The 14,248-nt window shown below is 38.0% G+C and overlaps 1 protein-coding gene across 1 annotated transcript; it reads right to left on the reverse strand.

The window, feature by feature from the left end:
• Nucleotides 1–6,546: 6,546 nt before the first annotated feature.
• Nucleotides 6,547–7,476, reverse strand: LOC140241285 (transmembrane protein 121B-like). The gene has a single exon (XM_072321035.1). It carries the CDS (start codon nucleotides 7,474–7,476, stop codon nucleotides 6,547–6,549), a length of 930 nt encoding a protein of 309 aa, XP_072177136.1.
• Nucleotides 7,477–14,248: the final 6,772 nt, after the last annotated feature.

The raw sequence follows: 14,248 nt of genomic DNA on the forward strand, positions 1-14,248 counted from the left end.
ATATATCCTTTTTGAAAGATATGTTATAATGCTGTACTTGATTTATACGACATAAAATTGAAAGACAACAACAAGTGTTTGTCATCAAAAATTTTATCGGAGAGAGAAGCAGAAAAACAAAAACCTGAAATAGTTTACAATGAACAATGAGAATTGATAGAGTGCTCTAGTTTTTATCTATTGAAGACGGGGCAATATAAAGTATAGGGCCTTGTGTTTTATCCTTCAAAAGGAAGACGGGTTGTAGAGTCATGAAAACAATGCAGCAATCTTAACGTTGAAAAAGAAAAAACAAAACAAAACAAAAAAAAAAACCTCCGTTTCCCGCTGTCACTGCAGGGCAAAATATGACAAAAATATGGCAATCTTAAATACCCTCTTACTGAATTTCAGTATGAATATATGAATATGAGGACGAAATTGTAATTGCAGCCACAGTCGAGGAAAGTGTAGGTCTACTGGCGCGGTTTAAACTTATGAAAAAAAGAAAAGAAAAGAAAGGAGGCACTATATATATAGTTTACGGAGTCTGAAAAGCATCATCGTCACTGGGCGGAAAGTGTGCGCAGGGAGTGCCCCCGATCGACGGTAATGAAGCCAACCTGCCAATCGGAAGCCGAGTCATCTGCCGTAATTACGCCGGAAGGACTCGGCCGGTTATTGGGTGAGATGATTAGGTGATCAGGCGACACGACACTGACCGCTTTGTGTGATTCCGCGCCAGTAAAAGGTACCCCTCCAAGAAAACCCTTCACAACTCTTCCATAACTACCAATATATCTGCACGGTCATTTTAGGCAAGCTTGTACAGTTTATGTGAGTAAGGGAAGGTAGGACTGGGCGGAAGGATACATTGTTTGTTTGTTGTTGTTTTTTTAGTTTAAGATTTTGATTAAAGGGTGTGTACAGTTCTGGTCGAGGTGAAGATTTAGCTTTTAACGTTTTGTGAGATATTCAGAAATCACTCTATGAGATGTCAAAGAGCATGCGGTTCTAAGGGGTATCACAAGTTTATTCGATGAAAATCGATTTTGAAATGGCTGAGATATCCAAAAACAAGGTGAAACAAAGAGATACTAATAAAGTTGGGGCATGTCGCCTTTTATTATTAGCACTTTTTTTGGATATCTCAGCCATTTGAAAACCAATTTTCATCAAATAAACGTTGAATCCTTCTTAAAATTACATGCTCTTTCATATTTCATATGAGGCTTTTAATTACTCACTTAGGAATGTTCAAAACATGAATCCCTACCTCAACCAGTACTGTACAGTCCCTTTAATATCGTTTTGATTTTGTTTCATCATTTCTTACTACCGTATATCGAATCGCTGGCCCTTGTCCTGTTCCCGTTCTTCCTTTAGTGTATTTCGAACCAATTCGATTCAATTTCCTATACATTTTTCTTTTGTTTAAATTTGTTTTCCATTGTATCTTTTATCTAGTGCAAGATTTGTATCACTCCAGGCTACAGCTATGAATCACTAATAAAAATCAAATTCATATCATATAGACACACCTGCATAATAATATCATAATTCTAAATTGGTCGGCTGTCCGCGGTACGATTAAGAGATCTTTATGTGAAATGAGCTAATAGATGTGAGGTATAATTTAAGGACGCGGCAATGAGGAGAAAGCATGAATATATTGCTTTAGTATTTTTTTGTAAAAAAAAAGGACAAATAAATGTATAAAGAGAAGTAACCGTAGTTGATTTTGTCGCTTGAAAACATGACATCTTAATTCACCCAAAAGACGCCACGCAAAAAAGAAAAGAAAAAAAATGTGATTAAAAATTGAAATGTAGATATATCTGTATGTACATCTCTCTCCCAATACAAATATATATGTGTGTGTGTGTGTATGTGTGTGTAAGTGTGTGTGTGTGTGTGCGTGTGTGTGTGTGTGTGTGTGTGTGTGTAACATAAATGTCACGGGACTCACAGACAGATGTGTTGTCACGAACAAGTCATTCTAATTGTCACTTTAATCCTCATTCTTCCCCCAATGAACAGAGTAATTTTGCTCTGGTGCATCCCATCGCGTATATACAGAAGCAAATTTTCCTATTACTGTATACGAAGGTATTTAACAAAAGAGGTTGCCACCTTTCAGGGCGTTGTGATTAAGTTTTTGGAATGTCATGACACTACACGGGAAGAAGTGGGTGATTAAATTAGCACTATGCGGTTGCTTCGGCCGTGACTCACTTTGAGGAGCTCATTTAAAAGTTTTTCCTAGAAACTATTATACTCCTCAACTTGATTTTCTCAGCTGTCCAGTTATTTCTTTTTGATGAGTCGCTTTGTTGGATTCACATGACTGAGATGATGAGGAGATATTATGTATTCTTGTTGTTTGACAGTTACTGTTCGCAATATAATATCGATATGCTTGTAAAAAAAAAATGCCAGATGTTTGCGATTGGCTGAATAGCATCATGTGATTGTGTCGTTTGTTTTGTTTTGCTTTCATTCAATAAATTGAATCCAAAATAAGACTTATTTGCTTTAAAATTTTTTTTATGTTTTCTTGAATGAAATATGAAATACTAGTAAACAGGTAATCAGTTCAGCAATGGGAAAAACAACAGCTGTGTTGTAGTTTGGAATCGTCATGGTTTTAATGACCCTTCCCTATTTCCAGTTTTTCATCATAAAAGAGATACTGTAGTCCCTTATGAGCTTCATGCAGCCGCGGTGCACTTAGATCCCTTTCTCTCTCTCTCTCTCTCTCTCTCTCTTAAGTGAAATGGGCCACAAAATCAAATTTGGAGAAAATACGGACGTCATGAATATTATTTCTAGTGCCAATTTTAGCCCGAGTGATGTGAGAAGAGACGAAAATGAAATAGGTCAGTTTTAAAAGGATTCTTGTCCAATAATTCTAAAGCAACGATGTAACTCGATTTATCAATGCAGGAAGATGGCTGGCAGGTAAGCGACGACTAAGGAAATAAATCGCTCATGACGCGTCTAAACTTAGATTCTCCGTGAGGGAGAAGCATATGTATCATTAACGACTCTTTCGTTTTTGTATGTTTTGTTAAAATTAAAATTTTATTTTTGGATATTGTTTCCAAGTTACAACAGCTAAATATTATGTTGTACATGTATTATGTTATGCTCAGGGTGTAAATTATTTTGCCTGCCATGCCTACATAAAAGTATACTTCATTGTTATTATTATCATTATTATTATTATTATTATTATTATTATTATTATTATTATTATTATTATTATTATTATTATTATTATTATTATTATTATTATTATTATCATTATATAGTACGGGAATTGGATAATATGTATTTGTCTTCTTAATATCTTGATAGGAATATAACGATATAAATATGACTGTGGATATCGAATTACCCTAGACAAGTTTGTAATTGAAAGTGTGAACTATGGAATGTGTTATGGATAACTTGATTGGCCATGTAAAATATGACAATGGATCTCATAGATATTTCTTATTGATGAGTTTTGCTCTCAAATTTTTCTGATATCATTATACTACTTCATCAATCAGTTTTGTTGCAAAATGTTATAAAACGCATGTAATGTAACAGCTCATAAACAGCATATCCAGTAGAATTTGGTTTGTATTTGTACGATTCTGGTTTTGCCAAGATTGTTTCCTTGACTGGCATGCATAAAGGTGTGTTTTACGGAAAAGCTATGCAACGTTTTACATGATACAGAATGTATATTCATACACACATAGGAAACGTGCAGATGGATATGTACGAGAAATATATAAACATACATACATATAGGTACAAATAAAAACCTCTTTTGGCAGAGTACGATGCCAAGTCAAGTGTATATTGTACACAAACAACAGGTGTTAAAATGGTGTGATGAACTTGCTGTAATATAGCACCGAGTATATGCTTCCTGCCAATTTAGTCTTAGTGGAACTATGGAGCGGAAGTTGGTAACTCAACGCGTTAAGACCACTGCGTGTGAACAATGTGTGAAAATACACCCATGTACTTAAATTGGTTTAAGTGTTCGGTAGAAGATTAATTCGATACCAAACGGAAGAGTTACTTTTTATCATCAGTGACGGAATTATGCGGAAGAACTTTAAATGTCATAGTCATATTAAAGTGTTACAACTGAAATTAACACATGACAATATTATTGAATTGCACAAGTATGCAAGTGTTATCGTGTACTCTATACAAAGGAAGTAGATGTCAGCCATAAGAGAATGTCAAGTATTTGCGGTTGAATATGTTCTTCAGCTAGGTGGGGCGCTGTGGAATAAGAAATACGATTCTTGATTTTTAGTAGGAGGTCCCAGGTTCGAATCCCGTCACATGTCCCTCTCCTCGACCCAGGTGTGTAAATCGGTACCCGGCAGTACTAGGATAATCATAATGGCAGCGCGTCCTCTAAAGACCGTAATATTATTTATGATACTGGTGATGATGAGGAAGTGTGCATTCGTATACAGAATGAATTACCCAATCACTTCTTTTCTTTCATTTGCTGTTCTTTATTGAAAGACATCGCGGCATCATGAAATCTTACAAATTGTAGGCATACATTGCAGTGTAGTGTTTAGATCAAATCGTTTATAGTCGGCTAGCATTCGTGATAAATGCTGTTTAAAAGCGTTAATGCAACCGATTCATGCACAAGCACAACAAAGACACACAAACACGAAGACACACACACACACGTGAACATTCACACTTTTAAAATGAAGATCATGGCGAGTAAATAAAAAAAAAAAATAATGCTATGATAAAGCTATCTGTTAGACACTTGGTTAACAGTTTACCATATGATTTATAATGACCTGAGCAGCTTAAGTCAACAATTTCATTGTTTGACATCAATGAGAGAATAAAAGTTTATTCAGAAGTTATATTCCTAGATATTTTTCCTGCCTATTCTGGAATCAGAGACCTTTTCATTTTGACTTGTTGGTTTTCATGAATAGATCAAAATCAAACTAATCTGCAGAGGTTTCATCAAGATCGGAACATATTATGTATGAAAGAAATGGAATTCTATTGTTTCCCGTCTTTTCACAAACTATCTGTGTTATCATTTTCAAACAAATACTCAAAATGACAGCGATCAATGGACATGACGATGATATTACGTCATCACATTACAAGTGTTATTTCTCTGTAAACAAGACTCTCGACGTAACATCCTTATTTGTCAAGAAAGTAATAAGATGTCACTTGCATCGAACAAAATTATTGTTGTCCTAGTGATGTAATACCTTATAGAAACATTAAATATAAGTGAGCGGAAAAGTGTCCGCAGTTGCTAATCAATCGACCGAAACATGATTCTACAATAATTTGTGTACAAAAATAAGAGATTTATGGGGTTATGACATCACCGCTTTTTCCAATCTGCGTGTTTTAATTGAAAATACATAGATTCGAAATATTAGAAATCCATTTACTTTCTTTATTATTTTCCGAGTTGGTAACACGTCAGAGATTCTGTTCGTCTAATTTTATTCTTACAATGACTAAAAGTCAACTGAATTAAACTTCAGGTCACTTTTCATGTCAAGATTGATCTTGCTAGCACGAATAAGAATATTTATGTCATATCGATAGATAGCGAATAATACTGATGCAATCTGGAGTTCGCAATGATACTGGCTGTTATGCAATGATGCTTTGGTACAGCCAAAGCTTGGAGCTTGAATTACTGTCTATACCATTGCAAGTGTTTACAAACCAGGGCCCTGTTTCATAAAGCTGTTATTAAAGTTACGAACAACTTACGAGCGACTGGTGATCAGTTCTGATGTGCTATACTTATCAGAATTTCCATAATTCAGCATAAGAACTGATCACCAGTCGCTCGTAAGTCGTTCGTAACTTTACGAACAGCTTTATGAAACACCCCCAGGAAACGACGGTTTTAAGACCATTCTGAAAAAAAAAAATACAGGCGACGAGAATAAAGCGCCTACCGTTGTTGGTTTGGGGTTTTGAATATTACATGCTTATCAATTAATTTTATATATAACATTGCACATTATTCATGAACCGGCATGATCAACATTCCATAAAGTCACATTTCATAGTGCACTAAAAGTGTTTTATAAAGGGAATACAGTTTTCAAGAGCACAGAAGTTCACCTGCAATGCTAAGACAATTTCTCTCGTCTTAATCACGGCTGCGACCGCACATCGTTTGCGACAACTGGACAAAAAGACAAAAATATGAGAACATCGTCGTTTCATGCCGAGGAGTGAAAGCAGTCTAACTTTTCTTGCAGGCTTCCGTGACATGTATACCACATCAGTACTTCAACGTGAAAAAAAATAATTTAATGCTATCAAACAGCGTGTGGTCCACATCCAATCCATGCTTACTTTTAACGGCATAATGACACTGTTTTGGCAGAGTCAACGGAATTCGCTCTCACCACGGGCAGTCATTCTTCTTTGGATTGCGTCAAATTCAATACATTCTCATCATCAGCATTCCAAATTTGCGACGTTACCATATATTCTCTAAAGATTTCAAAGCAATATGAGAAGGAAGTCACTTCATTTGTTGAAACGTACGACGAGACCAAGTTCGAGGAGTGGTCTGCTTTTCTTTCTGTCTCTCCTACAGATTTTGACCTCGTCCAGGAGATCGAAGGCGCCCCTCAGGAACATGATGAGGTTCTTGGTGAGGAAAACAGACGCTGACATACCGTGGTCAAGCCATAGGTGGCAACGGAGTGCGAAATACGGTACGTCGACGAGAATCATGAAGAGCACATTCTTTAGCAGGAAGACCTGCTCCCACGAGTCGGTGTTCCGCCGGTGCGCGCTGCGTTTGGCGGCGATGAGTCGCAGTGCGAATAGCGGGAACACGGGGAGGACGATGCAGATACAGCCGAACGCCAAAATGGCGGCTCGCAAGTGGAACGGCAGTTCGGAATCGGCGTGGAGCATGTCCAGCAGGTCGGTCGTGTCCAGGATGGCGAGGCCGACCACGGCTCCGAGTTTCTGGATCTGCAGGCGGTACTTGGCATTCTCGACGTCCTCGTGATGGCTGTAAGCAAGCAGCATGAAGATGAGACCCGACATCGACACCGCGATGGTCAGCATGTCCGAGGTCGACAACCACCACGTAATTTGCGGATGTTCAGTGCTGTTATAGATTTTAATTAGCTTCGCGATTAGGACGCCGGCGTAGACGAGCCACGAACAGTAGGCGAATGGTAGCTCCTTCGGTAATTGCCGCTCCTTCTTCGGGATCTCCGGGTAGGGACGATTGGCGCGGATCCGTACCATCACGAAGGCAACACTCCAAAAGACGATGACCAGACTATCACAAATCACCCAGATGTAGCCCCGCTTGAATCCGGTCCCAGTCCCAAAGCGAATCAAATAGAAGTCGATAAGGACATTTTGGGCTATGAGTACTACAAGGCAGAGAACCTTGACAAAAACGTCAACACAAAATGAACGTACGTGCTCAGCCATGTTTTCAAAGCTACTCGTACAATCAAACTTATTTCACAGTGTCGCCAAGTAAACAGTGTCGGAGTTCTCTTCACGCAACATTTAGCTTCTAAGAAGACCAGAAGCTCAAGGATCCACTATACTTCTTCTGTTCCAAGTCTTCAATCGTAGTTTCACTCGTCAACACGTCAAAATGAGATACGTAAATTAATGTTTGGCTACTTGTTAGCAAATAGTCTTAATTGTTTCATCAAATGGGGCACGCAGGTTCGGCATTATCTTCCGTTTTCCATGAACCATCTAAACCTCATTTGCAATTAATTAAATTACACATCATATCCGATCCTTTCCTTTCATCTCAACCACGTTTGAAAAGTTTCCAGTCGCGCATGCGCTGTAGGAATATTGGTTATTCCTCTGTTGGCATCTGCGAGGACCCAGTGAGTGCCGATGGAGAATGCCAAAGAAGATTAAGATCTCTCAGAGACGCAAACAATTCCGTCGAAGAAATTAAATCACTGCTTGTGAAGACACGTTACCATCGATGTAAAACTTCAAGGTAAAGTCGATGTACGATGGCAGAGCACTTGAGCTTTTATAACACGGTAAATGTATGTAACACTTTAAAAGTCAGACAATACATGGATTCATCGTTCCAAGGACAGGTGCTGTGACGAAAATGTCTTGGAGCACGAGTTGATTTCGTTTTTCAACTCAGTAATTCTCAAGAAAATGTTGGTAATCCGATGCTGTCTTTATGATGATTTGACTTTGATGGAACAAAACTATTATATTGCGAGAATCAAATCTTTTCTTTAAGCTATCACAAATGCATCAGAGGATAAATACGAAAGACTGCCATTCAAACAGATCAAAATGATGTTTCTCCGAGAGTGCAATGGTCCATAATGATGTGTAGAAGTGGATGAATGGGCTATCGGACCGCCGGAAGGAACTGCTTTTTCAGGCTTGGAGTCCGTCTGAGAATCAAAATCGCAATGAGCATGACAGCAGGTAGCAACCACGCAATGACACCTAATTCCCCGGCTCCTCTAGTTGGCCGCTCCTGTGAGCTAGATTCGGTCTACGTAACGTTTCTCCTCAACAAATCCCCGTTGACTGACGGCGTCTTACACTCGGCGATCGTCTGCTCGTCTCTGCGGTGATTTGGCGGGAAATTGGCTTAGCGACCTGAACTCGGAGATAATGCTGCCATTCCTTTCTGCCCTAATCGTGCGAAGGCGAATTATTAATCGCGGGTTGTCTTCATCACAGCTTCGCGCACCTCCAGACAAAACGATTATGCGTACTGACATACAAAAATGTCTTCAGATCTCTTTGAGTGACTTAACCCCTCGTCTAACCCAATTCCGAAGCAAGCCTGTTAAAAACACCAGACACTAAAATATCATGAGATTGCAAGAGGATTTTTTATTTATGACGTCAAATATCGGTACTGAAACATCCCTTAATCTTTGGTGAAGAACCCCCTGAGGTATAGACCAAAGTATCTGAATAACTGTCGGAGGCGTTCCAGCGTGCGTTGAACTCTTTGCCACGAGATCAAGAAAGCAATCACCTTCAGCTCTCAGATCTCCCACACATTTATATTCACTTCCCCCTATATAGCCTATGATATATCCTATGTGAAGTCACTATCATTATTCATCCTATTCGGCTGTGCTTCTTTTTATGAGTGTGTCTGTGTGTAATACAAGAATAATCCCCCGATTTAGTCACATCCGGCGGGAAGGTTGTTTCTTCGTCTTGTTCGTTGTTTGGAGTGGATTCCATAGAAGCCCGAATCGTAGGACAACCTAAATTTTCTCTTTATGCAAAATGATAAACGAAAATTGATGGTACCAATTTACAAGCGTGATAGAGGTTGGACTTCATTACTTCATTACTTCATTACTTGTTTAAAGGGTTGAAAGGCAATACAAAATGTCAAGATGCATTTTAGATTTTCACGAGGAAATTGAGAGCCAAAAACTTTCCGCAGTTGCACCAGAAACTGTATTCCATCTAGCTGCAACTAACAACAGTTTTATTGGATCAGTTTATTCAACAAAATATTTGAAATTTCTTCAAAACAGGTGTAAAACAAGTGATGATCGCGTGAAAGAAACGTTAATTTGATAAAAATCACATTGCAAAACTCTATTGATTTCGTGTTTATTTTGAAGATATCTTCAAATAGAGCACTAAAATTGGCACACTTTGAGAATGCATCTAATTCTCAGAGGTCACCTATAATAACCCTTTAGCTTGCAGAACAACAAGAGTTCGTTACAATGGATTTTAGAAAATTCAGACTAGGCTTTTCGTTCATTGTACTCAAATCGATGGGTGCTTTCCCCCTTGTTACACTCCTTCAAAGACCATCTCGCACATCTTCAATCCACTTCATTTTTTTCTCATATAAATTGAATTACAAATGTAATTAACTACATATGTATTAGTCCATGTCATATCGAGTAAACCTCGAGTAGAATGCTTTTATGGGATGCCACTGCTTGCCGTAGAATGTATCCGAGGAGAGCAAATAAAGCTTTATGTTCGTTTTGTTTGATTACTTGTCAAAGGACCTTAGTTTATGGAAGGACATGACGATTTCCAAACGAGTAGTTTTTGTGTCTTGATATGGTCATAGTTGCACCCCTTCTCTGTCATTCCATGCCTCCCCGAATTTGACTTATATAGGTCTAGTGTAGAACCTAACAATGTTCAGCTGGATGTTGTTTGAAAGAAAATCGAGGAGACTGCGATATGGTACTGTTTAGTGACTTCGGATCTAAAATAAGAAATTTATGGAATTTTCAAGCTCCTTTTCCATAACATAGCAACGACGACTTTCAAAGCGGAAAACATGATTTTTATTATATTCACATAAAGAGAGAGAGTGAGAGAGTGAGGGGGGGGGGGGAAGTGAATGAAATAAATGACACCGTTGTCTCTTCTAATTTACGTAAGTTGCGATTCATCATAAAGATACAGCGTCCGTCTTAATTTTTTTAATATGAGATATTTTGTTTATTTGTTATTAAATTTATCGGGGCCATAGGATGCCACACAGATTGTTTTGCTGTCACCCATTAAAAAACCTTATAGATTTAAATAACTTCACTCGGCTTGTCATCAGTGTATTTTAACTGATTTATTTTTGTATTGTTAAGGTTTGGGTTTTTTGTTTTTGTTTCACTGACTTCAATTCCACACCCCAACCGGAATCTTTTACAAAACCTCTGGTGATATTAAGTGGTATGATTTCAAGTCAAAAGCGAGTCGAAAGTAAACCCAAACCCACCATGCATACTGACAGGTCCTTGGTCTTGCGTGAGTGGGTGTGTGTGGGTAGGTAATCACAGTTTACTTGTTTATTTGTTATTTGTTTGTTGTTTGTATATTTTTTATTTGCTAATTAATGAGATATCGTGGTGACCAACCTGATCTATGAATACACTTCGACTCGAACAATTCCTATACCTTGTTTTCTAAGTCCCTCTTATGACGTCAATGGAGGAACACCTGCTAAACTCCGCGTCTGACGCAGCGCAGACGGAAAGACACGGATTAGCTCAAGCACCTGTTCAAGCTGCAGAGAGTAGCAAGTGCAGAACTTCTTAGGAGCGTTAGGTTGCTATATGACGTGTTTTGGTGGGCGACACGTTTTAACGGTCATAATTATTATATGGTGAGTTTGGAGTCATAGAAAGTGACTCCTTGAGAAAAAAACTTCGTAAGATTGAAAGAAAAATAAAAAACAGCAGCAAAATATCTCCCGATATTACTCTTTGTAGAAACGGGTATCGTCCAACTTATCTCGTAATAGAATAGTACCATGGCGCACTATCGCAACTGATCGACAAATTACCTTTCATCGACGTAAATAAACACCGATTATCTTATTAATACCATCGCTATTTACTCACACACTGAAAGACATAATACTTTAGTAATTGATTTGCCTACCACATTGCTACAAAACTCATTTATAAGCCGCCACTATATTCATGCGGACAGCTTGTTCGCGACGTCCTCGTCATCAAATCATCATAAAAGAGCTTTAAATCTGCGACGTGAAGGCTAAAGACGACGATGATATGCTAAAAATGGTATTCTGCACATGCACGTGACAGTTGTTTCCATCGTTCAACTCGGGAGGCTGCGTTGTCTTAACGTTCGCGTCGCAGATCTAAAGCTCTATAATTATAGACCTACGCACGCGCTAGAGATTTTTTCCTCTCTGTGATATCATCCTAGTTGGGATTAGAGCGTGCACCTGCTGGAACTGCAGCAAAACATGTGGGAGCTTGTGTCTGGACCCTTTAAGCCTTTGTGTACTTTGAGTGCCCATTGGCACTTGTAGCCCTACACACTATCTAAAGTTCTTGGCACAAAATGGGTTAAAGGAATTGTATAGTTTTGGTTGACACCTAACTTCAGGTTTCTAACATTTTATTGTTGAAATACAATGAGAAACATTTTATAAAATGTGAAAGAGCATGTAATTCCAAGAGGAATTCAACGTTTATTGGATGAGAACTGCTTTTGAAATGGCTGCCTATATCCAAAAAAAGAGCAATCCTAATAAAAGGAGGGACCAACCTTTTATTACGATCGCTTTTATTTTTTTTTTTCCTTTGGATATCTCAGCCATTCCAAAACCGATTTCCATCAAATAAACCTTGAATTCCTCATAGAATGGTATGCTCTGTACTATTTTATAAGTGTTTTTTTTTGTTGTTTGTTTGTTTTTTTTTTTTTGTAAATCGCAAAAAGTTAAAAGCCCAATCCTCATCTCCATCATTACTATACCATCCCTTTAACAAATAAAAAGAAGCCACTGGCGAGGGAAGAGAAGCTGGGTTTTCTTAGGGTTATTAACTAGCATTCCAAGATTTGAGTGTGATGCACAGGCCACTCGACAACAACAACAACAGCAACAACAGCAACAATAACGGCAACAACAGCAATAGCAACAATAACAACAACACACACACACACACACACACACACACACACACACACACACAAAATACAGTAAACCTTGTATGTAAAGTGTAAAAGTTGAATCCAAGGGGACTGGAAAAAATAATTCAACTAATAAGAATTTCTACTTACACAATAGCATCAACATGGTATATTCATCTCGGTAACATTTTTTTCTTTGACATAGATAATTTTTAAATAATAATTTGTGCAAGGTCTACTTCAGCGAGGTTGACTGTAAATGGTATGTAAATGTGTCAAATCATTTAGGAGATAAATACCTTGAATTCCAAAGCTGCTGATTCACAAACTGACTATCAGTACATCATTCCATATCAGTACTTAATGATAATATTAATAATTCAAATTCATGAAATTCTTCCGTCGAGATGTTTTCATTGCAACTGATTGACAAATTGCCCTACATCGATGTAAATAAGCACTGAATTGATCAGTGTTTTAGTAGTAGCCATGATAAAAAATCATGGGCGTACATACTCGAGCAGGATTCGAACCTACGACCTCCTGATCACCGGAATCAGTTGCAATATTAATAATAGCTGGTTTTTATTTAGTGCATTTCACACTTGTTCAGTATCTCAATGTGCTATACAGGCTATTATTACCCTGTCACTGGATACATTATTTCCAACCAGCACTGACAGTGCTCACTCTCCACTCCCTGGGGAGCATTCCAGCCAGTCGCAGCCATTTTTACAGGCGCGCACATACTGATCAACCAGCATAAGCTTTCCTCATCCTACCGGGTACCGATTTATGCTCCTGGGTGGAGATCAGCAATGTGGACAAAGTGCCTTGCTGCAGGGCAAACGTGTTGGGCTTCCCATGGGCTCGAACCCACGAACCATACCATGCTCATGTCATTCAGAGACTTATCAGATCAATCAGCATACAAGACAACCACAGGACTGTTGATTCCAAATGAGGGAATGTCTGTATGACATTTTATTTCAACCAATCTCGGGGACATTAGAATTTGGATTATGAAGTCAAAGCATTAAACTGGAAGACAGTAGCCAAAATAAAAACTTTACTTGATAGTCCTTACAAATGATACAAAATATTGCATAGAGTAATAAGAAGATCATGAGTACTAAGACCAATATGTAGTTTGATTATATTGACACATATCTTGCCTACATGGACTTGTGCAGGAATCGCAAGTATCCACACAAAATACTCACACGCTCTTAATGTAACTTACAAAGTAAAAACCAACAATATCAATGTAAAAATTCTACATGATCACAATAAAAAATCGGTGTTTGTGCATAACTAAATTGCTGAAAGAACCAGCGTCCATCTCTTCACAAAATTTAACGAGTTCGAAAGCAGAAACAAGCCCATTTCTCTGCAGAAAATGTTGATACAATTGTACCATTTGTCGATAACATGATACTGAGTTGCTTCCAAGTCTGAAAATAAGCTTCATTAATAATCCTCATTATATATGTCATTTTACATGCAAGTTTATGCATATTAAGGAAACCACATTCTCAAAACCAGGAATCAAATAACTTGACATCACAAAGTGAGGAAACTCTGATCATTAATTTTCAATGCAGTCATTCCATTTCTTATTTGAGGCCCTAGCTAAAACTACCAACATTCAAAACAATCAAAACAAACAAGTTAAATCAGCAAGCAAAAAGAATTAGGAGAGGGGAAAATTACCTAACAGATACACACAAGTCTTTTTTCATGAACCAGAAGATGATTTACTCAAGAAAATAAAAGCCTAATGTTACTTAAGCTGTCCACTGTTTGATCTAGAATGACA

Source organism: Diadema setosum, chromosome 17, assembly GCF_964275005.1.
Source record: "Diadema setosum chromosome 17, eeDiaSeto1, whole genome shotgun sequence".
NCBI classification, from domain to species: domain Eukaryota; kingdom Metazoa; phylum Echinodermata; class Echinoidea; order Diadematoida; family Diadematidae; genus Diadema; species Diadema setosum.